Genomic DNA, 22,466 nt, shown 5'->3' with positions numbered 1-22,466 from the left:
AAATCTGATGCAGTGTATCATTATACGTTTTGTCTTACCCTTCATTTTATGCGTAATCTCTTCAATGTATATATTAAACAGGTAAGGAGAAAGTGGGCAACCCTGTCTTTCACCCTTTTTTATCTTAGCTTCTCTCTCCACCCCATTTATATTTTTATATATATACTGGTTCTTGTATAACAGGTAAATTATCCTTTTATCCCTCCAGTCTAAGCTTGCCTTTTTGTTGATTTTAAATAGCAGATCCCATTTCACTGTATCAAATGCCTTTTCTAGATCTAAATGTGAGATATACTTTTCTGTTCATTTCTAAGCTTCTTTCTAAAATCATTCAATGCGAAGATAGCTTCTCTCTAACTTTACCTGCCCGGAAGCAGAGCTGATTATCTTCCAAGTAATTGTCTATTTTTGTGTTCTGCCTTTTACTATGTGTCGTAGAATTTTTGAGGCATGTGAAAGAGAGATATTGTTCTGTAATTATAACATTCTAAAACTTTTTTTTTTTTTTTTTTGTGGCAAAATGATAGTTCTGCTCTTTGTAAAATTGCTCAGTATCTCACCTGTTTCGTAACAGTCACAAATTACTTTATATAATTGTTTTTTTATAACTATTTCTACATTTTTTAAAAGCTCTATATTTATGTTATCTATTTCTGTTGCCTTCCCCCAAGCTCAGTTTTTGGAGTGCTCAGTCAAATTCTTCCTCTAATGTTGATGGGCCTAAATTTTCTGTATCGGTTATTTTTTATTTTCAAAAAATTTATTTTCAATATCACTAATTTCTTCATTGTTTATTAAAATTTTGCTGCCTTTACCTTTGATTATAGTTGATCTTGTGTATTTGAGCTGTTTGATCTTATATGTTTTGTCTTGTCAACCTCTCTTTATATCTTCCTCAATCTCCTTGGACCCTTCCTCCATCCATTTCTCTTTTTGTATTCTGCACTCATTGGTAATTTTATTTTTTATTCTCTTGCATCTTTCTATGTTGTTAACTTTCTTCAGTTTATTTATTTTAGATACAGTATTAACTGTAGTATTTTCTCTGTCATCCAGGACTTTCTAGGTATCAATTTTCTTCTTCCAAATATCTTTTTGGAAGTTTCCTTTATTCCTGTCTTTATGCCATCCCTTCCAATTTCAGAGAGGATTTTACCTGGTTCCTGTATCATTGTTTTACAAGGAAGTAGTCAACTTGGTATCTTTTGGAGTATGCACTACCCACATGTATTGTACATGTATCTTCTTCTGTAAGGGACTTAAAAAAAGTATTGGAAATAATTCTTCCATTCTGTTTACAGAATACATCAGTTTATCAACTTTTCTTCTCTTTGATTAATTTTCTCATCCAAATTTTTCTGTTACTTGTGTGTTTATATGGGATCCAATAACAACATTAAAATTACCCATTAGTATCACATTGTCCTTTTCTGTTATCAATTCTAGTAGTACTTCAATGTCTTCATACATTTTTTCCCTATCACTTTTTCCTCTGAGTTAGAAGTTGGAAAATATGTCTGAATTATTATCAATTTTATCATTTTGTGTCCATTCTTTGCTAAGCATTGTTGCAACTCCATTCCTTCCACCATTCTTTCCTCTACTATGAATTATCCTAATGTCACCACTGTAAAATCACCAATTTCCTTTCATCCTGTTTCACATAGTCCTATAATTTGTATTTTATTCCTAGACATTTCATTCTTGGCTTTTTTTAATTTTCCCAGTTTCATCAATGTTCTTACATTCTGTGTTGCAATTTTGATTTTCTTTATTGTATGGGATTTTGCTAGTTGATGACCTAAGAGAGATCTTTTTCCTCTCCTGTCAGACCCCAAGGTCTGACAGGAGAGGAAAAAGTATGCACCATTACTGGTCAGGGGCCTCAGACCTTGGGGTCTGAGGCCCCTGACCAGTAATGGTGCATGACCATTACTGTCCAGTAATGGTGCATTACTTACAGGTAATTACTGGTCATTACCTGACCAGTAATGGTGCATACTTTTGAGTGCATACATGTTGAGAACTATGTATAAAGGCGGCCATACATGTTAAGTTAATCCTTTGAGGATTAACAATGCATGCCTGACCTTAAGTAATTCCTGATAGTGTGTGGGGGAAAATTTAACAGTTTTGGCGAACTGTACCAACCACCGGAGTAGAATCAAAAAACCATTTGATTTTCCTCCACAGTGTCAGACTGCGCAGGCCGACCTTAATGTGTGTGCCATCGTGTCGTTCAGTTGCAAGACCACTGAGTAGTTAGAACAATGTCTCGTGAATGTTTGGAAGAATTATTTTCTATAACCTCATTAACTTTTATTATTTATAACCTAAAAAATTAATTTTTCAGGTTATAAATTATTTTCAGATAAAAAATTTCTTGAGTAAATTAAAATTATAAATAATTTTAATATTTAGTAAACTTCTCAATTCATTTCTTCCGTTTTCATAAAACATCTTGATACTCTATATCATTTTCTTTTACATTTTAAAAAATTTATTGTTATAATATCCAAGTAAATTAAAACATGATGACTTAAAATAAGACAAAGTTTAATAAATTCTTTTTAATTATTAAATTATAAAATTAATTTGCGATAATAATGTTTACAATTTGTACTAATATCGGATGTGGTTGAGAATTATTAATATATATTCGTCTATAAAATTTAATCCATGAATTTTTTTGGTAGTAAAATCGACTTGCCATTGATCTTTCACTGATAATTGATGCTTTTTAACAGAATCTATAGCCCAAGATTTCTCTTGAAAAATTAATTTTGTGATCTGAAATAATTCCATTAAAAAATCATTCATATGAAAAATTAATTTTGTGATCAGTGCTACCCTTACACTATAGACTTCTATGCATATTTTTTCCCACGAGTTTTAATAGAATTTGTTGTCAATAAACATCCAAGAACAGCCAGTATGTCATCATCAGATGTCATGGCCGACTGACTGACTGACTGAGAGACAATGGCGTAGCGAACATAACTGGTGCCCGGGGCACGACACTATATTGGCACCCCTCCCCTTCCAGAAACAAATCTTATTTGTCTTGGAGACCATTTGGCACCCCTCTGCAAGTGACACCCAGGGCATGTGCCCTACTTGTCCCACCCTAGCTACGCCTCTGCTGAGAGATTTTCTTCTTTGTGTGTGGGCGATAGGAAATTCTGAAGTTCCTCAAGGTCAGGCAGCCTCAGAGGATTAACTTAACGTGTATGGCCGCCTTAAGTTTTGGTTACTTTATGGTTGTTTTACTTGAGATACCCCTAGGGCTTTATTTGGAGTAGTTTCCCATTACTTTCTCCATATTCAGGTTAATGACTTTAGGAACAGTTTCCCATCTCAGGAGCAAGTGGGTGCCACGACTCTACATGCTCTTCTACTTCAAAGAAGCCATTATCATTTGGAAAAGTTATAATGCTTATACCATTTATATCAATTTTATAATTAATTATTTATAAACTATTTATGGGAATTGAAAAGTCAAAGAAAACTTAACTGATTAAGATCAGAATGAATTTCTAAATTAGAACATAGTTGACTTAAATTAATTAATCAACACCTGATCACTCGCTGAGAGATTTATTCTTAAAACAAACGTTTTCAATCCAATCAATGGATCATCGTCAGGTTAATTAGAACACTTCAAAAAATAGAACAACAAGTTCAAAATACAAAATATAAATATTAATAACCAATAATATATACGCTATTAATAGCCAAATAACGTTTTTAAATAATAAAATTAATACAAATGCTGCTAATACTAAAAATAAGATAAAATAGTCAAATATAACAAACAAATTGTGAATACAAAATATTAATACCTCTAACTTAATAGACAAACTGTTAATACTAAATATTAATATTGCTTACTAAACTATACAGAGTTTCTCTACTTAACTATACAGAGTTTTTACTACAAATATTATTACAGTTCCTGCTCTTATTTAAAGTTTTTAATTGCAAACTTCCATGCGGAAGGAAGTCCCTCTGCATCTCTTGCATTGATGCAATTCCCTTTAAGTTTGCTTCTATAAATTTCTAATTTTTCAGCCGTTCTTGCCAAACTCGGAGAGTGTATCTGTTTCAAGATATTCGCTTCATTCCATCGTACTATTGAACCTTACATTTGTGCCATTTGAGCCAATACTGTGGCATTAGAACCTTTTCTATCATATCTGTGTTCTTTTATCCTTACACCTAGGTTTCTAGTAGTAACCCCAACATATTCTTTATTTATTCCTAACATCTGATTCTCGTATGTGATCTTATATACACCCGACATATCTTTTTTTAACCACCCCTTTATTGTTTCTAAGTATTCTGTACAAATTCGGAGCTCTTTTTAAGACCATCCTTGTATCTTTTTTATTTGCAATTTATTTCATAATGCTTCCTAAGCGCTTGGTGTATGTAAATTTTGTGTATGTAGATGGACCTCGACCAGTTACTATATCTGTACCAACTTCTAATTTATTGATAATCCCCTTTATAACATTCCTCTTGTAGCCCAATGCTTCTGCTACCTGCCTGATTCTTTCTATTTCTGCATCCCTGTCTATCAATAAATGTCTGTATAGTTTAGTAAGCAATATTAATATTTAGTATTAACAGTTTGTCTATTAAGTTAGAGGTATTAATATTTTGTATTCACAATTTGTTTGTTATATTTGACTATTTTATTTTATTTTTAGTATTAGCAGCATTTGTATTAATTTTATTATTTAAAAACGTTATTTGGCTATTAATAGCGTACATGTTATTGGTTATTAATATTTATATTTTGTATTTTGAACTTGTTGTTCTATTTTTTGAAGTGTTCTAATTAACCTGACGATGATCCATTGATTGGATTGAAAACGTTTGTTTTAAGAATAAATCTCTCAGCGAGTGTTCAGGTGTTGATTAAGTTATTATTTTCTGCTGAGTAAGTTTTGGGTTGTTTATTTAGAACATAGTTGTCTGCTTTCATCTGATATTAAATATTTAGTTATTTGCTTCAGAATTATCACAATGACTGGAGAAAAACAGACAATGAAAAGTAGAGGTTTTTTGCAAACTTCAATTAGACATGAAAAAATCAGACATTATTAGATATTTTGACTGCTGGTTTCAAGCAGATTTTGATCTAAAAGCTCCTGGATAGACTTAAAAATGTTGTGATAGTAGCAAAAAGCCAGATTCAGGTTGACCAAAGGTGCAGTTGGACAACAAAGACAAGTGTATCCTGAAACATTTCCTCAATACAAAAGTTGGTCTTAGTTTCAACTTGTTGGTCAAAAGATACGGGATATCAAACAAAACTGTGAAAAGGATAGTGCTTAACATGAGATATGTGATGAGAAAACAACAGCAATGACTATCCAGTTTCTTCTAAGACAGAGATGCTCCTTTCACACTGTATGTAATTTTTCCTTGCAGTACAATTTTTTGTCATCAAGTATTTCTCCCTTTTCTTACAAAGTAAGAGGCAGAAAACGATGGTAACTTTTATTATGAGAGTTGTTATCCTTTCCTGCCCAGGCCCATCTTTAGGTGTGGGTCTACCAGGCCTGGGCCAGGGGCCTCCTAACATTAGAGACCTCAAAAATATGTAAAATTGAATAGAGCAACAAGTAATAAAATTATTATAAACAGTAAACAATCAAAAGATATGTTTGATCAATTTTATTAAACATAAATATAACAATATGTTTAGCAGAGAAAGCTAATTGAAAAAATTTATGAACATTAACCCTCCATTATGAATTCCTTAAGGGCACCTCCAAGCTTTTCTTGGCCCAGGGCCTCGCACCTATCAAAGGTGGGCCTGTTCCTGCCTCATACTTTGTAGAAAAGGGAGAAATACTTAATGGCAGAAAAGATTGCACTGCAAGACAAAATTTGGATAAAAGTTACTGGACTATCTGACAGTCAGACCAAAAGAATCATGAGAACTTTTTTGTGGAGTCAAACAAAACCATAGCCAGAATATACATGAGTGCATTGAGAAGAGATTTTTTTTTATATAAACAAAACCCAAACAACAAAGGATATGTTTTTGGCCCAATCTGGCCACTGCTCACTATGAACATCAGACTCAAGAAAAGCTGATTGAGTTAAGCATCAATTTTATGTTCAAAGAAAACAATCCATCAAATGTATCTCATCTCTGACCAATTAAACAATTGATTAATTAATAAGATGAAGTAAATGTTGGTCAAAGTTCCAATTGGTCAAACCTGATGTCAAGAGTTCACTTCTAGTATTTACCAAACTGTCTTAAGCAGTGCTTTAACATTTATCATTTACTCATTATTTGCTCACAGTATAGTAGATTAAATTTTTGTATTTCATACTTTAACTATGGTTTGATAAATTATTATTAATTTTCAACCAGGTTCAGATATGTAGTTTATCTCCCATACTATCTAATCAATAACTATAAGAAAAAAAAAGAGTGAAAGCACATATTCTTGCCTAACTCCAGCTTTTATTTACAAAGGATAGCTCTCCATAATGTTTTACTATATTTGAAATCAATATAAAAATATTTGTATTAAAAAAATACTCTTTTTGCACATTTCAACAAGTTGTGACAATGAACAGACTAATTGAATAGAAGAGCAATAGAAGTACTACTACATAGTTAGAATTTTGGGAACAAATTTGGCCAAATACTCTGTCAAAATTGCTTGACACGAATCAACAGATTCATGTTTTATTAGTAATTTTTCTGATTGCTAATTTTTAACCAGCTTTCATTAAAATATGTTGTTCTGTCATTTCAGTTTTTATGTACAGTACATTAAATCACATCCAAGATGTGTAAATTCGCTGATTGGTGGGTTTATTCCCTTTCATCGGAATGGTCTTAGGTCTTTGTGTATGTGGGTGATGGTTTTCAGAGGCAGAAAAAAACAAATGTTTCACAAAGAAACCATTTATTTTTCTCTGATGATAATGCTTACATATAACCGTCAAGGTCCTAAGCTTCGCAGTCCTTCAGTTAGTTGGCTTCGATGACTTCTTTTTCCAGCGATGGCAGAGCCCGGGACAGTGGCGAGTTAAAGTTTTTGAAGAGACGGAACACAGGATAGCGACAAACAGAAGCACGGCAAGAAGAGGGCAATGATCCCAGCAGGTATACTTGAGAGGACTCTGTTTGTCCTTGAATGCAGAGGTTTTATAGTTTCATCGGGATCGAATTATTTCTAATTGGTCGCGCTTTCCCTTCCCCACTGCTCTATTGGTCTCTTACCTGTCTCTAGGTGAAAATTGAGACCAGTTTAGGTTGCAAGAAAGGTCTTCCCAGGATATTTTATTTGACACCATCTTTTTGACTCTGATCGTGCTTTGTCAATGATTATGACACCTATGCCCATTGTATTACAGTTTCATTTTGTTTTACTTTATTGCATCTTAAGTTTAAATATTTTCCTTTTTAATTTTCTTTTATTCTAAAATTTTGTTTTTCCCGCTATTCGTTGAGGGATGATATCAAAATATCCCATCCAAATTCCAATAATTTTCTCTATATGATTAAAGATGTATGGGATCTAGTATTGTTATGCTGGAAAGCCGCACACTTCTTGCTAATGCTGATTGTTTTTCTTTGATGGATGTCTTCAGATCATCAAGTTGGGAACAGTGCTTTTCTTGTATTAGTGGTCTGATTTTGAGCTAGCAGTTCATAATAGATAATTTCTTGCCTGTACCTCAGATATGAACTGGCTGTTGATTATGTTGCAGGAAGTCGTTTGACTTTCTCTGTGATCTTTTCATTGTATATTATCGTAAATAATCAATAAATTTGTCATCACTAGTAATTAGGAATCCAAAAAAGAATCCCTCTGGTTATGTTTCAGGAAAGCTGGCAGATATTATTAGGATTAAAAAAAGCTAGTCCACCCAAGCAAAGGTTTACACTTTCACAAATGAGATACAGGGAAGTTTCTTCAGCAAAGTTGCAAAAGCAATGTAAGTTTAAGAAGGTGAGTTTCAGGGAGGCATAAATGTTTACAGAAGTGACCAAAAACTGATTATGATGTCAACCATAAAGCAAATATAATTCTTCCTGAAAGCAAGAAAATCCATAGTTTGCATTTAAATCAAAGCTTGACAAAATGCCTTATTCCTCTACAGTCCAGGAGTTATCCTCCACTATTTTAAATGACTAGAAATGATTGTCTTTAATAGCTCTAGAAAAAATATTAAAAATAATAAATCAAATAAAAAGCTCCCTTCATACAATAAATCATCACTTACATTACTAGCAATTCCTTCAAGTCCTGGCATCCACAATAGAAAAAAGGCTGTTGTGAGTAGCCAGTTCAGAGACTCAAACTGCCTTTTTAGACAAGTACTGAAAGTGAATTGATAAGATTCAAGTAGTTTCAAGGCAGCCTGACTGTTGGAAGCAATATAGATAATCTTATCAAGAGGACACCTCCTTAAATTAGTGCAAATATGACAATAAATTACAATATGCATTATTTCACTTTGTTTTAAATTTAAATAATTATAATTTAGTGAAATTATTTGTGAAATTCAGTTCTTAAATCTCATCAGATTTAAAAACTGAAATCTGTTATACTTTAATATTATATTAAAATTTTATACTATGGTTTTGAATTTTGTTAATTAAATATATTTCTCTGGAAGAAAGACGTTAATTATAGCAAATAATGAATAAAATATTATTATAGTTTATTTGAAATTGCTCAAAGTGATGATAAAATGTATACTTTTGTAACCTTCAATACTTCACTAATAAATGTTATTTACATAGATACAAAACTTTATAAATTATAATATGCTGTTATAGAACAAAATGCAATGTAGCATTTTCTGAAAAGAAAATTTTTCTTCATTTCAGATTTCCCCTCATAATAAAATTTCACTTTTTTTAATATGAGGAAAATCTGTATATTCTATTATATACATCTTTGTTTGATATTCACAAATTAAAGATGTAGGTACAATAGACTCTCACTAATCTTATCATTTCTGGTACAGAGGGGTATCAGTTTACTGAGAGTGTATAGGCATAAAGCCAATGAATGACGTTTACCTGTTGCCCTTTGGAACCAATTTTTTTTTGGAAGTAGGCATATGAATGCAGTACTGTATACAAAAATGAAACCTGATTAAAGAGGAAAACAGGATGTATGACATAACTAACATTTTCATGAAAGCCAAATTACTTAGGTGATTACACTGGAAGGCATAGCTGGATTATCAAGGGCTGGAGTAGTGAGAGTCTACAGCAATAGCATATGGTATTTCTACACTTACAAATAAGTATATATCATATTGTTAAAATAATTGTAAAATAATCATACAGTTAAACCTAAATATTTTTCATTACTTTTAGTTTGAATAAATTATCTATTGATATTTTTATTCTTAAAAAATAAGAACCAAATAAAATTGATTTAATTTCAAGCAATACTAAAAAATTACTGGTTATTAATATATATATTATATAGAAAATTTTTATAATTTTAGCAGTGAAGACGATGTGCTTGCAGAAAATACATCTGAACTTTGTGAGGGTCTGGAACAATTTAATATTCAATAAGTTTGTATGTGTCATATAGCAAATGCTATCTTTGTGCCAAAATAATGCAATTTAGTCCGTACATGTTTCACAAAATAATGAAGATTTTAAGCTCAAAATTAGTTTTTCTTTTGCTTTAATGAGAGTAATATTTGTAAAAAAAACATTCTGCTTTCACTGTTACATGTCAGACATTACCATATTTGTAAAAATTTGGATGCCATTTACACATTTCCATAATTATTTAATAGAGTAGATGATATTTATTGTAAATTATCTTTGTATATCATAAATGATTTGTGTAAATACACTTTTACTATAATTATTGTTAAATGTACTATGTATACATCCCACACAATTTTAATGAAATTTTTAAACACAGTTAATTGTGTTTAATAACATTAATCACAATTTTTTCATTTAATAAATAAAATATTTTTTACTTTGAACATTTAGTTTGATAATTTTATAGTATTTAAATAAATTTTATATAAATTTTTGTATTATTAATGTAATGTTGCTTCATAGTTTTTATGAATAATTTGTTTAGTGTCAGTTTCTATACATTGATAACTACAAGGGAGGATCAATAAATAAGGTAACACATTGATTTCTAAATATACCTTTATTAATAGAAATATGAAACTTCAGATACACAATCTGTAGGTAAAAACACTGTTTCCACATAATAATCATATTTGTCAAGCACTTGTTCCACCAGGTATCAATGAATCTATTCTGTCAGAAAAGAATTTTGTGTCAACATCCTCCAGCCAAGTGATGATTCCTTGTTGCACACTCACCACCAGAAAAGACCAGGGACACTGTGAGAAAAGTGCACAACAACGCAAGACCACACACTACCCACAGCAATGATATACACAGAGGTTTTGGAAGATGCTTCCTATAGCACAGACCTAGCACCCAGTGACTTCCATATCTTTGGGCCCATGAAAAACATTTTCATGGATGCTTTGACTATGGAAAGCATATAACAGGCTGTCATTGCCTGGTTGGAGAGTGTTGACACAAAATTTTTTCCTAATAGAATGGATGCATTGTTCACCTGGTAGAATAAACGCTTGGACAAATTTAATGATTATGTGGAAACAGTGTTTTTACCTATGTATGTTTGTAGTTTCACATTTCAACTAACAAGTGTATGTTCAGAAATCACTTGTTACCTTATTTATTGATCATCCCTTGCATAAATTTTTATATCAGAAAGGTACAAATGTAAATATTAAATAGTACTACAGTATACTTCAATAGAATACCCTATTACAAGAATACAATAATACTATTTAATATTTTGTCTAATCCATCTTTAAAGGGCATTGTTTAATTTTATGGTAAAGATTTGAGAGGCTTATATGCATATATTTATTATTTTTTCTATTTTTCCCCTTGAATAAATTATCTAATTCAATTATAAAAATATGTTACTTTTTACTTTCCTTTATAATTTTAAATTATTTTTCAATACTGTATTTATGTTCATTCTGAAGAATTATCAGTATTACTTGTATAGCAAAGAAAATATGTATTTTGAATGCATTATCAAATGCAAATTATACATTTTTTAAAGAAATGATTAATTAAAAAAAATGATTGTTTGATAATGCATTTTATATAAACAGTATAAAACTGCACAAATGTATTATGTATAACATATCAGTCAATCAGCAATTAAAAATTACACAGTGTTATATATATTATTGTACACAATTATGCAAATTATATTTAATAAAACCTCTTAAATGTCAATAATGTTTCAATCATATTTCTATAAAATCACTGTGTTTATTTTTCTTTTCACAAAACATTTACAGAAATGTGGTTTAACATCCAACATTTTCATGAATACAGTTAAATTGAGCAGAAATGGGATGAAATGTGGAAAATTCCACCTGTACAATTGGTAAAAATGTCTAATGCACCATCAACCATTCAAAATATAGTACAAGTAATCAATAAATTCCTATCTACTATTGATTACATATTATTGCACACACTAATCTTTCCCTTTAGCACCTCAGTAATTTATGAAAACACATTATAATTGTATTAAATATATTATTAACCTTTACCAGCTTATATGAGAAAATATTTCATAATATATCTACAATTAAACCAATTATTGTTTTAACTTCTATTTCAGTTAATTTCATTAAATATAAATTAATCTATGTAATTAGTTTTTGCTTTAATATATTGTTTTAGATACAATGAATAATCTGAAATCAAAATTACTATTGAATCTGAACTATCTTAATTGTTAAATTACTTATCATTCAAGGTGATACAAAAACAAAACGATTAACAGTGCCAAGTTATTTAATCCAGTAATAAATTTAGCTATTTTTGGTGGATTTCAGGTAATTCCATGTAACCGAGTCTGACATATTTAAAAATTATTGTAAAATTTGTGTATTACAAAGCCTGATATGTGTTTTCAAAACTATCATTTGGGCAAAAATGCTATAAAATGAAATGAATAAATAAGAAAATGCTATTTACATTCATTCACACCAAATATCAAAATACAAGCATTATTACCAAAATATCAAACACTATGAATAAAGATAAAAAAAAATAATAAAAAACAAATTGAGCTGCAAGCTGTATAACTGTCAAAAATTTCTAGAAACTAAATCACAATTTTTTTCTGCTATCACTAATGAAATTTAATTCCAAGATACAAACAAGGAATTTTACATGTAAAAAACTTTTTTTTTAGAAAACTGATTTTTAGACTAGAATAAATAACCAATGGTTTCTGATGAATGTGGTTAAGTTGTAACTTGAGATTTACCTCTTTAAAATATTTTGTAACAAATGCCTTTTTAATTCTTCAGCAATTTCTTCCATTTTTTTAACTTTGATCCGCAAAGTTTCATTTTCTCTTTCCAACATATCTGCCCTCCTCTCCATCTCTCTCTCCTTTTCTTTTCTAGTCATTCTGGATCTTTGAGAAGCAATATTGTTTTTTCGTCGTACATCTTGATGAGTCTCGTGTTTAATGACTAAACTTTTATTATACTTTGAAAGTTTTGCAGAGTTCTCAAAAGAAATTTCTTCGGTCGAAATGTTAAAACATCTTGATGGAGAAAATGAAGATCGTTCATTTACAGATACAATTTCACTTGAATAGCTGCTTACGGTAAATGAGCTATTGGACGAGCTATTTTCTCCGATACCTGAATGTGTAGAATATGATTCAGATAGGATGGATGAAGTAGAAGCAGTTTGAGCTGTTGTTCCCTGTTAAATTTAAAATAAAATTTAAGTATAAAAGTTGCCAATATATTTGTATTTTAAATTGTATACAACTTTTATGTATAAATCTTTAAAAAAAATTAATACCAGAATATAATTAAAAATTACTAACCCCTGGCATGAGTGGAGTTAGATCCTGGAATGTGTCACTTGATGTGTCCAAAAAGTTTGGAAGGAATTCTTCATTCTTATTTAGACATGATGATGTATTATGACTAGAATTTTGAGCCAGTGACGGGAATACGTGATTAGTCTCCATCGAATGTAATTCTGTAAATGACGGTAGAGCTTGATCATCAATTGTCGTTTTATTGCCTTCGTTCCATTTTCTGATGTCATCTAACATCATCAGATCTTCAAGATGAAGAAGAGGGTCATATTCTTTTTCTAATAAAAATTCTCCTACTTCAGGAACATTTACTCTGTCTTTTTCCAACATAAAATCTGGAAACGTAAGTAAACAAATGATTTCAGAAAACTTTTTAACATTAAATACTTATTTAGCATTTTCATCTCTATGTGTTTTCAAATTGTTTGATAATGGGCAAAACATTAGTGGTTCTTATATTAATCTGACTTTCCAGTAAACTAGCTAATTGTGAATTGAAAATGTTTTACATGAATTTTTTTGAGGTCTAATAAATGATTACGACTCATTATACGGTTGGATATCTTTAAGCGACTCGATAAATATAGATTTTAAATGGTGTCTAATAATGATCTTGGAATCGAGCCCAGTGCACAGATATAATAAAGATGTATCATTTTACCGAAACAGTTTTGTGTGCATGTAGATACCGAAAAAATGCAAGTGTACATATATAATTACCAAGAAAATGCTAAAAATTTACATATAACTTTTATTAACTTTTAAAATGAAACTTACTGTCCAGATGTTGAACACACAGTGGAATATTGAAATTTGGTTTAAGTTCAGGAGAATAAAATGTAAACCCATCTTCATACATTTTATTTGGATAGAGAATTTTGCTACTGCCTGAAGTTTTTTTTTTTAAATTTTCATTCCAAATTCTGAAATAAAAAGAGAATTATTCATAATTAATAATTTTTAAATAAAAACAATTATTTTTTCTTCAATTTAAATATTTATGACATTACTAAAATGAATATTTTTCGGTAAAAAAGTTGATTTTATTTATATATAATATAATTGTGTAATATAATATAAATTTTTATGTTATTTTCATATTTGCTAATTAGATAAAAAGAGAGATCGGAGTAGGAGTGGTCTTTTTATTGCAAAATAAGTTTCATTTTCCCAATTCATTGCGGTGTTTATAATATAAACACGCGTTTCACATCGTATATCATAGAAAAGGAATTTTCGCCGGAATTAAAACTTAAGTTAAATTAAGTAAAATAATTAGTAAATCAAGTAAAAAAAAAACTAAAAATTTATAATTTTTAAAACACGAATATTTTCTACATATTATATATACATATAATAAATAAAAAATGTCGTATTTTATAGAAATAAGCTATAGAATGGTAATAAAAAGTTTAAAACTCACCAAAGAATTTGGTAGATTTTTTGTCAAACTTTCTGTATTTTTCTAGCCGCGAGAAGTCCAGTGACCGACTCGGATGGTTTAATCGGTGGAAGACTCCACAGACACTAACACACACTTTTATAATCTGTGACTAAAAATATACATTACATCAACTGAAAGCGTCCAATCGGAGAACTCCGACATGATATCATTTTTAACGAATAGCTCTTCTAATAACGTATAGCAGCTCGTCCAATCGGCTTCCCGGAATCTAAAACATTACATCATGCAGAATGGTCGTGTCGGGTCACGATTTTCTTGTTTTGAATATATTTAACAACACCAGTTTTGCGATAAAGATAGAAAAGATAATATAATCGATTCACGCAGAAAGCCCTTTACTCCGGATATACAACTTATATAAAAATAATTTTTTTAATATAAATTTATATACAAATAATTTTAATTGTGTTACGAAATAGATATATACTTAACGAACCGTGTTAAGTTATTCGATACACGAGATTTGGCATAGCTTTTGTGACGTCGACAATCGGAAGTGTTATACGTGGCATCGTAGTATAAACACTTACGTAAGGCCACACTAAAGGTGTTCTATTTATAACTTTAGTCGTTTTGCCAACCATTTTCACCGTGTAGTTTAGTTTTAGTAGTTTACATTCGCTGAATTTTCCTTCCTAAACAAATTAAAAGATTTGTTTTCGTAACAATTGAAAGAAAAGATTTATTAAGAGCGATTGAAGACAGATCTACTCCGTATCTAATCTGTAAATTATCACGATTTATCGACAGTATTGTGTATAATGTGTGATTAGACATGGAGCCAGTTAATAGTTTTAATTCGGTTACTTTATTAAATCGGGTATTTGATATTAAACAGTGTTTTTTGCCTGAAGTGCTGTAGCACGTTTGATTCTAATCTGAAAGGGCGTTATCTGGTACAGTTTTCCGAGAATCGTTCAGCTTGTAGCCATTTAATCAATTTCTACGAATTAAAGTTTTCCTCGTTATCACGGATGATACTGAATTGTATTATGTATATAAATAATATATATAAAAATCTATAATCTCTTTGTTTTTAATACATTAATGATCATATAAATAAACAATACGCGTGTTTTATGGTGTACATTGTATTTACGAGATGATAAGTTTTGCTGACTTGCACTCGAGAGGGATGTGTAACCTCCCTAGAAAGTTTTGGCAAAGTATCAAAAGATAATTATTATACTTTTAATTATTCAAATCATTTTATTTTCAGTGTCGAAATGTTATCGGATGCGATGCTCTTATATAAATAGAAAAAGTTGTAAGTTAGTTTTCTGTAAATTTATTAAGTTACAGGTCGAAGTTTAAGCTTTGTATACAGTTAGTCGACACGAAACTTTTGTTATATAACGTGAATTTCCGTCGACTTTAAAGTTTAAAACGAGCTTTGTTCCCAATTCGATAGTTATAATAATCGGAAAAACATTCAGAAAGCGTTAAAACGTTCACTATTTACTAAATTTTCCCCAGTATTTGATGAATCACTAAATAATCATTATTAATAAACGATGACTGACTTAGAAGCGAACGTATGTTTAATTTGGATGAGAATATATGTTTACAATATATATTATCTTTCGAACTAGAATATAAAAGCTATATGTACTGTACAGTACGTAATTTTCATGATCCAACTCTAAAAAATTGGTAAATTTATTCTTTGTAACGTTTTACGTAACCGTTTTAAATACAAATAGTAGTTAAGTTATTCTTTAGTCGTATTCTGTATATTTTATAAGTTACGTAAAGACAACAAAAATATAATTACATCTAAAAATCCTACAAAATGTAAACTTTTACTATTACACGCAATATAATTTAACGTAATAATATGTAAAGGTAAGATATATTCCTGTATAATCATTTTTAATAATTCAATATTAAAATTTATAGTGTATCGATTTATGTAATAAAAATGATAAATTTTCTTCTTATCCGATCGATGTTTAATTTTGTTTTATTTGGCAATTTCGTTTACAATCTTTATCAGATATGATTTAAAATGTGTTTAAAAATAAGATTATGTGACCATATTAGGCTCAGTTTACGGGCATTTTTCTGAGTTTTTGTCATGTTGAAATACCGAAATTTGGTATAAAGTAGACAAGTATTAAGGGTTTTCAATAGTTCTAATCCTATAATCGATAAATAATACATTTTTTAAATTTTATTCTGATGTGTTTTAATAATTTTATGTTATATAAAACTTGTTAACACATCTGTAAACGGATTTTCGTTTGTTTCCTGGATTCAATTTCCTGTGTTTTAACTGTTTCTAATCTTATTAAATGCTGTATATAGAAGGAAAACTTTTATACGTGATTTAATTGGAAAAATAGAAATTAATCCGATCCCGATGATGGCTGTTTTATAAATAAAACGGACAGTAGACAGTAGGACTAAATATCGATATACAGGTTTATATAAACGGGCCTTCTAAACATTTATTCTTTTATTCATAGTCCTCAAAATATTCATCCTATTCATTTTAACAAGTACTGTATATAATATGAATATTTTATCGATGTTTCGATTCTCAAAATTTCAACATCCTCTATCACGCAACATAATTGATAAACTTAAATGTGATTAATAGTGCTGCCCTCTGGCAACAAAACTTTCATAATTTTTAAAATAATTTTTTAATACAGTACTGTACTACGAATTTTTTCTTTCTTATGAAAATAGTCAACGTTTGTCGTATTTTTAAACTAAGTAGTTCGATGGCATTGAAATAACTCCGAATAGATCTAATAATAATAATAATAATAATAATAATAATAATTTATTTTGGTTTTTTTTTTAGCTTGATTGTTTCAATCTGCCTAGGTTAGTGAAGATTCGTTTTTAGTTGGAATAAATCTAAAACTTTCATCCAAAAATTAAACTAATAACTAAATTTATTCTGAATATAATTTTAATTGTTATATAATGTGATGTCAAAGTAAATGGAAGCGATAGTTGAACAGATTAACTAGTTAGTTATGAACACGAATCAACATTTGCACGAGTTATATATGAAACGAATACAAACCATAACATACAGAACATGACACACAAACCGTCTTAAGATCATTCAATCTTATGATGGTTTGTGTTATTTTTAGACTTACAGATTATAACTTTATTAATTCTATAAATTAGTACTACCGTAAAGAATCTCGGTTTCCAATTCGGATGGAAAGCTCGTTTCTCATTAGTCGAATGCTCTCTTTTTGGCTTGGCCCAATCCGTGAAAAAAGGCTTTCTTAGTGCTCTCGTAGCGGAAAGAATTTTAAAAAGAAGTGATTTTTTATAAAATGATAGAGTTAATAAAATGAATAGAAAAATATTGAAAGAATTATTTTAAAATATAATTTTAATTTACCAAATAAGTAGCTGTTTTATACACAATGCATTTCAAGGGAATAATCATAACCAGTTTTAGAGTTTATTGTATTTTCTGAAAACCGGCTATCGCAGTTGAATGACAGTTCTTGCTGTAATTTTTATATATATAAAAAATTAATTTCATTTTTACTATTATATTTTAGAAAATATTATTTATTGATAGAGCTACAATGAATGTGACTCAGAGTTTCTTTTCAGTTTTTCCTAAGTTTTTATTGCCGAAAAGTTCTGCCCATTTAATTTTCTGTATATATCCGGCATAGTTTTCTTCAAGGAAACTTTCGCATACTTTGTTTTTAAATTGATTCTTTGAAGTAGCCGTTAAATACATTTCGCTATCAGGTTGATGATAGGAAAATCTTAATTACTAAAATTTTATAATTACTTAATCTAAGAATCCGCCGCTTTACAGATTAATTTTATTCGATTAAAAGTGTAACTAAATTGATCATGAAAATGATTATATCGTTAAAATAATCATGCGAAAGTGATTTTTGGATTAGAATAGTTAGTTCGGTGGGATAAGGCAACGCAACACGAGAGTGATTTGCCAAGGATTTCCTCCCGGATGTGCTTCCCCTGTAAAACTGATCGCTAGGTGTTTAAGCACGTGATGAAAAGGCGGAAAACTCCACGCGAAAAGCCCATTGTTCCGGTGCGAAGGAAGTTCCACGTTTAATTTACAACTGGTCTAGACATATCTTTCAGGCCCTGCTGACAGCGTTTCTTTGGGAAATATTTTTTTTGTAATGAATCAACTACCGGTGCTCAGTGGCTTTATCCATCGTTGGGTTGAATTACGCTGTAATCTTGCCTACAGATTTGATTTAAAACACGATACTTTTTATGGAAGAAAAATCAATCGAGAGCCTATTTTTATTAAAAATTATTANAAGGTGAGTTTCAGGGAGGCATAAATGTTTACAGAAGTGACCAAAAACTGATTATGATGTCAACCATAAAGCAAATATAATTCTTCCTGAAAGCAAGAAAATCCATAGTTTGCATTTAAATCAAAGCTTGACAAAATGCCTTATTCCTCTACAGTCCAGGAGTTATCCTCCACTATTTTAAATGACTAGAAATGATTGTCTTTAATAGCTCTAGAAAAAATATTAAAAATAATAAATCAAATAAAAAGCTCCCTTCATACAATAAATCATCACTTACATTACTAGCAATTCCTTCAAGTCCTGGCATCCACAATAGAAAAAAGGCTGTTGTGAGTAGCCAGTTCAGAGACTCAAACTGCCTTTTTAGACAAGTACTGAAAGTGAATTGATAAGATTCAAGTAGTTTCAAGGCAGCCTGACTGTTGGAAGCAATATAGATAATCTTATCAAGAGGACACCTCCTTAAATTAGTGCAAATATGACAATAAATTACAATATGCATTATTTCACTTTGTTTTAAATTTAAATAAATTTCAGATTTATATAAAACCATTTATTATTATTATTTCTATTTTTAAGTTATTAAAGTTAATCAGGGAAACCAAAATCTTTTAACTAACTCGTAAGAGTTCTACCGAACCCGTGAGAATTATCTACAAATTTAACATAATCTTGTAATTTTAATATTATGAAACTGATCTGTCGACATTTTCCTCACCAATATGAAAAAACTTATCATCTAAAGTGTAAAGATAATGTATTTTGATAATTATATTACTTTGATTTTTGATTTCGACAAAAATTATTTTCGTCTCAATGCTAATTGACGTTAATAATTTTGACAGCCGCCATTTTTATAATCTGATTATTTTTTTGCAAAGTCAAATGAAAAGTCACGAAAATGAAATGAATATTCGTTGTTGAGAGAATTCGAATTATAAACTAAATACATTAGAAATTGTGACGAATTATTAAATACGTCACAATCAAACGAGTAGGCAAAAAGTGACAACGTTGATTAATGATTATGAAGTTTCTTTTCAGAAAATATTCTCAAAATATATAATGAAATGAGAGAATTTTCAATATTTAAAACCTAAATAAATTTAAAAATCTGAAAATATTTCTATAAAATGACGAGCAATTATTTATTGCGACATCGTCACAATGCCAGGCTACAATTTTTAATCATATTTTTAATTTATTTTATTTAAAATATATGCTCTCCACCTCAAATTAGTACTGCAGTGTCTTGCTTCTGTAATCATACTTTTCTTGTTAGCAACAGAGTCGTGCCGGTCATCTATCTAACTCCTTTCAGGGAAAAATGTTTAAATTGAAATAACGTGACTTTCGGTCTTAAACGGAATTTCGTATATGGTTAATCGGGACCCCCTGCCCGTATGCTTTCCATATCTGATCTTCTCTTTCGTCTATCTAACTCCGTTCTCGAGATTAAAGAAATACAGCCGAACGGACTGACGACAGTAGCAATTTATAGGTCTACAATTTTTTCAAATTGCAGCCCAATAATGGTATAACATTATAAGAAGTAACCAAATGTAGGAAACAATATGAGTAGATTTTTTGATTAATTTTATGTTTTATCGACAAATTTTAAAAGGAATATCTTCGTCTACTGGACGTAATTGAATTACATTATGTTACAGTATACATTATACAGGTTAGGCTTATATAACTTATCTGGTTATATAGGACCATGCGTTTTTTATACATAAGTAAATATTTAATTTTAATTAAAGAATTCTGCCCATTTAATTTTCTGTATATATCCGGCATAGTTTTCTTCAAGGAAACTTTCGCATACTTTGTTTTTAAATTGATTCTTTGAAGTAGCCGTTAAATACATTTCGCTATCAGGTTGATGATAGGAAAATCTTAATTACTAAAATTTTATAATTACTTAATCTAAGAATCCGCCGCTTTACAGATTAATTTTATTCGATTAAAANATTAACTCCAATAAAATTATATAATTTAAAAGATAAAGAAATTAATTTATTAATACGAATTTTGATATGAATACATCAGGTGTCCTGGTTATTGATAGAATCTATGACTGTATTTTAAGCTTTCATTTAGGCTAATTATAACCTTAAATTGTAGATCTACAAATATAATTATAACTATAATTATACCTTTAAAAATTAATATTTTATTTCAGCGTATAAAATTTTTAGGCTGAAATGATACATTAAAAAATTATTAATAAAATAAAACAATGTATTTTAAAACTATATAAAAAATAAGACAATTTTCAGTCATCTAAATTGAATTTATTAAATTTTGCGTTAATATTATTAAACTTTAAAATAACTTAATGAGAATATTTTCATATATAAACTTTTATATTGAAACATTATCCCATACACCGAATCATTATCATGGTTTACAGCAGTGTTTCTCAACCTCTAACGAATCGTCGCCCCTTCAGTAAAACCGTTACGTAGTATGGCCCCTTCACTACAAAATTCGGATGCCGAGGGCCAAGACTAACGCCAAATTCGTACTGCGTTGAATAGACTAGTGACTACTATAATGTTATTTGTTTAATTATTGTACGATATAACGAATAAAATATCTAATTATTCTTAATGTAATGTTTTACTATATCGCCCAGATAATTGTTTTTCGCCCCCCAAAATATAAATTGTTACTAATCGCCCCCTCAACATGGAAAAACGCCCACATGGGGGATATCGCCCCCGTTGGTTTACAGTATATAAAGCGATGTCACGTGGAGGTGGAATAACAAAGGAAGAGTGAGTTTTTTTTATTATTCCAATTCATAATTTGTTTTCCATCTGTTAACCATGAAAAATGTCCATTAAGGGTCTGACCTACCAAAAATGAACACAATTCAAATCGGCTCGAAAGCCACGAAAGTTAGATCTAGAGAAAAATAAAATCAATTAAATCTATTTGCAGAAACTGTTTTGAATTTTACTTTGATTTAATTTTTAAACTTAATTTCAATAATTATTAAAAAATATTTATACATCAATCAATATTTAACTTTGTAGCTTAATCGTAAAATAATTTTAATTACGATACTCATATTATACACTTTTTCCTTACGGTAAAAACTTGGGAAAATATCAACTGTAAACGTTTCCTCGATTTCGGGTTTTCCGTGCGAAATACTTATTTGGTATGTTAATGAATTGTTTTAACATTTAACTGACAATGACATTACTGAAAATGAGAATTCAGTTGTATGAATCATAGAATTACAGTCGAGATTAATTCGGGTTAAAGTAATGTTGAATATTTGTAATAATTTACTGAATGTACAAATTTTAAGTGAAAGATATGTTGAAATTTTTAATACAAATTATATTTTAATAGTTTTTTCAGCAATACTTTATATATCTCTCTTATCTCAATACAGAAATAAATATATAATACTTTTTAATTACAATATTATTATATGATTATTTTATTTTTTAATTTATTCTTTTGAATAAAAATGATCTAAAATGCAATTGCAGTAAAAGAAAAATAAGAAAGAAAAAAATAAATAATTTTTCTATAATGTAGGATACTCTAGCTATAATACAGCTTTTTCTGATAATAATTACTAATTTATTTATTTATTTTCAATTACAATACGAAAAGTCTTGCGACATTTGATTTCCTCTACCTCATTAACAGTAAAATCACGATTAAAATACATAAAATACAATGAATAAAGTACAGCAAGAAAATAGTATAGAATTATTTTAAAAAATATATTTATAATAT

General features: G+C 29.4%; 2 protein-coding genes across 2 annotated transcripts in view; one reads left to right on the top strand and one right to left on the bottom strand.

Moving 5' to 3' along the window:
• The window catches only part of LOC111625695 (glutamate-rich protein 2-like), a 43,145-nt gene extending 33,176 nt beyond the window's left edge, over nt 1–9,969 (top strand). Inside the window, exon 6 of the mRNA XM_023368906.1 lies at nt 9,508–9,969. Within this exon, the coding sequence (XP_023224674.1) occupies nt 9,508–9,580 (73 nt within the window). The 3' untranslated portion in view covers nt 9,581–9,969. The remainder of the gene's footprint in view (nt 1–9,507) is intronic.
• A 1,373-nt stretch (nt 9,970–11,342) lies between these two features.
• LOC111625694 (transcription factor VBP-like) lies at nt 11,343–14,508 on the bottom strand. The gene is made up of 4 exons (XM_023368905.1): nt 14,371–14,508; nt 13,725–13,870; nt 12,951–13,282; nt 11,343–12,823 (listed from the first exon to the last, which is right to left on the bottom strand). Exons 2-4 carry the CDS (start codon nt 13,804–13,806, stop codon nt 12,371–12,373), a joined length of 867 nt encoding a protein of 288 aa, XP_023224673.1. The 5' UTR covers nt 13,807–13,870; nt 14,371–14,508; the 3' UTR covers nt 11,343–12,370.
• Between the last annotated feature and the right edge of the window lie 7,958 nt (nt 14,509–22,466).

This window comes from Centruroides sculpturatus, unplaced genomic scaffold, assembly GCF_000671375.1.
Source record: "Centruroides sculpturatus isolate CEXI.00-Female unplaced genomic scaffold, Cexi_2.0 scaffold78, whole genome shotgun sequence".
Taxonomy (NCBI): Eukaryota; Metazoa; Arthropoda; class Arachnida; order Scorpiones; family Buthidae; genus Centruroides; species Centruroides sculpturatus.
This window is presented reverse-complemented; position numbering and strand designations above follow the sequence as displayed.